This window comes from Capsicum annuum, chromosome 3 (assembly GCF_002878395.1).
Source record: "Capsicum annuum cultivar UCD-10X-F1 chromosome 3, UCD10Xv1.1, whole genome shotgun sequence".
In the NCBI taxonomy this organism is placed as follows: Eukaryota; Viridiplantae; Streptophyta; class Magnoliopsida; order Solanales; family Solanaceae; genus Capsicum; species Capsicum annuum.
The window spans coordinates 270,391,645-270,394,679 of NC_061113.1; the positions used below are offsets into that span (position 1 = coordinate 270,391,645).

Sequence of the window (3,035 nt, forward strand, 5' to 3'; positions counted from 1 at the left end):
GTGATTTTTGTACGTTCTTGAAATTTAAATAATAAATTATCATCTATTCTGGATAGGTAATTACTAATTGAGATGTTTTTTTTTGTGATTTTTTATAATGACTTATATATAATAAATGATTTGAAATTGACTTATTTACAATTTTGACCAGATTCTTTGGATTATATTTTGTCATAAGAAATTGATCAGCCACTCTAATTATATACGATTTTTTTCTTTTTTTTTCCTGTTATTCACGTGAGATATTAGGATATTTAGTTAAATCAATAATCTAGCTTTTAGAAAAGTACTAATTGAATTGAATTCTAATGATATCAAATAATTTTATCAAAAAATAAAGTTAAAAGAAGTGAAAGTAGAATTTTAATCCAATGACTATATATTTATTTATAATATAATAGGCATGTTTATTTATTAATCAAGTTATAGTATTTTCTTTTATAATATTGAAGTGATTCTATAAAATTGAATTGAGATACAGTGGCTAGCCCGTACAATTTTCATATTTTTCAAGATCTAACAGTGGGCTCTAAAATAAAGCCCAAAGCAAAAATCCAGTGCACACCTTGCCGAATGGGATAGATATATGAATGAAGCCCATTAGCAACTGATATCCACAATTTTCTTGGGCAGATTTACGCAAATGTCCAAATACTGCTCCAGCCGGCGAACCACCACCAAATGACCCTTCATCCCTCTTTCTCGTAGCTCCGACGAAGCCGACCGACGGCGAATCCCCCTTCAGCCATCGGCGAATCGGACCAACGCCGCTCCGCCACTTCCTCTCTTCTCCCTTTTCGCTTTCTCTCCTTCGTTGCCGACCACCACACTCTTAGATTGCGATTCCGCCAACTTCCTCCTTGTCCTCTAGTATCTCCCACTGGTAAGTTTCCCTCTTTCTTACTTTCTCGTTTTTTTTTTTCCTTCTGAATCTCCTAATTATTTGTCAATTTGTTTTCTAATTGATGTACTATCTCTCTTTACAAAAACTTTTTTTTCAGGTAAATTGTTAACAAGTCCACAAAATTCAAATGGGGAAAAACGATTTCTTAACCCCAAAAGCAATTGCCAATCGAATAAAAGCAAAGGGTTTACAGAAGCTACGATGGTATTGCCAGATGTGTCAAAAGCAATGTCGAGATGAAAACGGATTCAAATGTCACTGTATGAGTGAATCTCATCAACGTCAAATGGAAATATTTGGTCAAAACCCTAATCGCATTGTAAGTGGTTATTCCGAGGAGTTTGAGAGTTTATTCCTGGAACATATGAAACGTAGTCATCGATTTAGCCGTGTTGCTGCAACTGTTGTTTACAATGAGTATATAGCTGATCGACATCATGTTCATATGAATTCCACTCAATGGGCAACGCTAACTGAGTTTGTTAAGTATTTAGGGAAAACGGGCAAGTGTAAAGTTGAAGAGACTCCAAAAGGTTGGTTTATTACGTATATTGATCGAGATTCTGAGACTCTTTTCAAAGAGAAAATGAAGAATAAGAGGATTAGGGCTGATTTAGCGGATGAAGAGAAGCAGGAAAGGGAGATTAAGAAGCAAAGAGAGCGTGCGGAGATGTTGATGGATGGTAATGAGCAGCAACAGTTGGAGTTGCAGCAACCAAAACTCTTGGAGAAATTGGAAACTGATCAGAAGGTTAAGTTAACTTTAGGGTCGATGTCGAAATCTGTTGTGAAAGAGAGAGGAGAAAGCTCGAAATTTGTATTTGATGAGATAGATAATGAGAAGGGAAAAGGGAACAAGGATAGGGAAAAAGCTGGTAAGAATGGTAAAGGTGGAGGTGGATCGGTGTTGGATGAGTTAATGAGAGAGGAAGAGCAAGCAAAAGAACGTAGTAATAGGAAAGCTTACTGGTTATGTGAGGGGATAATTGTGAAGGTAATGAGCAAGGCATTGGCTGAAAAAGGTTACTATAAGCAAAAGGGTGTTATTCGTAAGGTTATTGATAAGTACGTTGGGGAGATTGAGATGCTTGAAAATAAGCATGTTCTAAGGGTTGATCAAGAAGAGCTCGAGACTGTAATTCCCCAAATTGGAGGTCTTGTGAGGATCGTTAATGGTGCATATCGTGGATCAAATGCCAGACTGTTAGCAATTGATACAGATAACTTTTGTGCTAAAGTACAAATTGAGAGGGGAATATATGACGGGAAGATTCTCAAGGCTATTGATTACGATGATATATCAAAATTGGCTTAATAACAATGATAAAAGGATGCCAGAGGGCTAGTATTGGTAGAATTTCTTGTTCTTCTCGTTGTACTATGTGAGACTGCTTGGTTAGTTTTCAGTTATACATTATTGCTAATGTTGGTTTCTTCACAGGTGAGGTTGTCTCTTGTATTTACCTCCTTCTACTGCCTTTTGTTTTGATGTTTTATGTTTTGATAAGTCATCAATCATCTGTAATCTAAACCATTCCCTTATATATGTAGTTGTTGATCTTGTATTTTTGGGAACGACAGTGTTGTTTCACATCTACGGGATTCAGCAATATTTTAAGTTTAGGAGAAGTTGCCCATCCTTTCTTCAATCTGTTGTCCTTGTGGATATGCATGTCGCTCTGGAATCTACATGTGACATGTTAGGCAATCACGGAATGTTAAATAACAAAAGAATAATCAAATCCCTCCTCTGGGATGGTGGATGTGTTTGTATTTTTACTTGTTATAATTATCATTGATATGCTCTTATTGTTAAGCTGTATGCTGTGATTTTCTTAGATCTTGACCCTTTCTGGGGGGGAAGGATAGTTCACTATTTCATGAATCTGTGATGTTGTCACTACTTCAATTGTAAAGTGCTTTCTTTTTTCAATGATAGTAAAGTTTGCTCGTTGTGTGATTCCCCACCCCCCACAAAATAAAATAAAATTATGGCTTCTTTAAAACCAATTTCTGGTCCTTTCAGCTAATTCCTATGTGCATGTTTGAGGATTTCTTTGTTCTTGCTGTGAGTTTCCTCTTGCATTTGAGTATTTGATAGGGTGTCCGTTGTGAACAATATTAATATATG

General features: G+C 36.0%; 1 protein-coding gene across 2 annotated transcripts; it reads left to right on the plus strand.

The window, feature by feature from the left end:
• Positions 1-492: 492 nt before the first annotated feature.
• On the plus strand, positions 493-2,527 carry LOC107861666 (KIN17-like protein). Of its 2 annotated transcripts, XR_007054013.1 has the most exons (3): positions 599-883; positions 1,002-2,345; positions 2,456-2,527. XR_007054013.1 is itself a non-coding variant. In XM_016706975.2 (2 exons), the coding sequence occupies exon 2, from the start codon at positions 1,032-1,034 to the stop codon at positions 2,217-2,219; it is 1,188 nt and encodes a 395-aa protein (XP_016562461.1). In that variant the 5' UTR covers positions 493-883; positions 1,002-1,031; the 3' UTR covers positions 2,220-2,479. The 2 variants fall into 2 exon arrangements, 1 of the variants encoding a protein (XP_016562461.1); XM_016706975.2 differs by having other exon boundaries at positions 493-883; positions 1,002-2,479.
• The last annotated feature ends 508 nt before the right edge of the window (positions 2,528-3,035 follow it).

Excerpts from the sequence above, each read along its gene's own strand:
- LOC107861666 (XM_016706975.2), top strand. The coding sequence starts at position 1,032 with ATGGGGAAAAACGATTTCTTAACCCCAAAAGCAATTGCCAATCGAATA.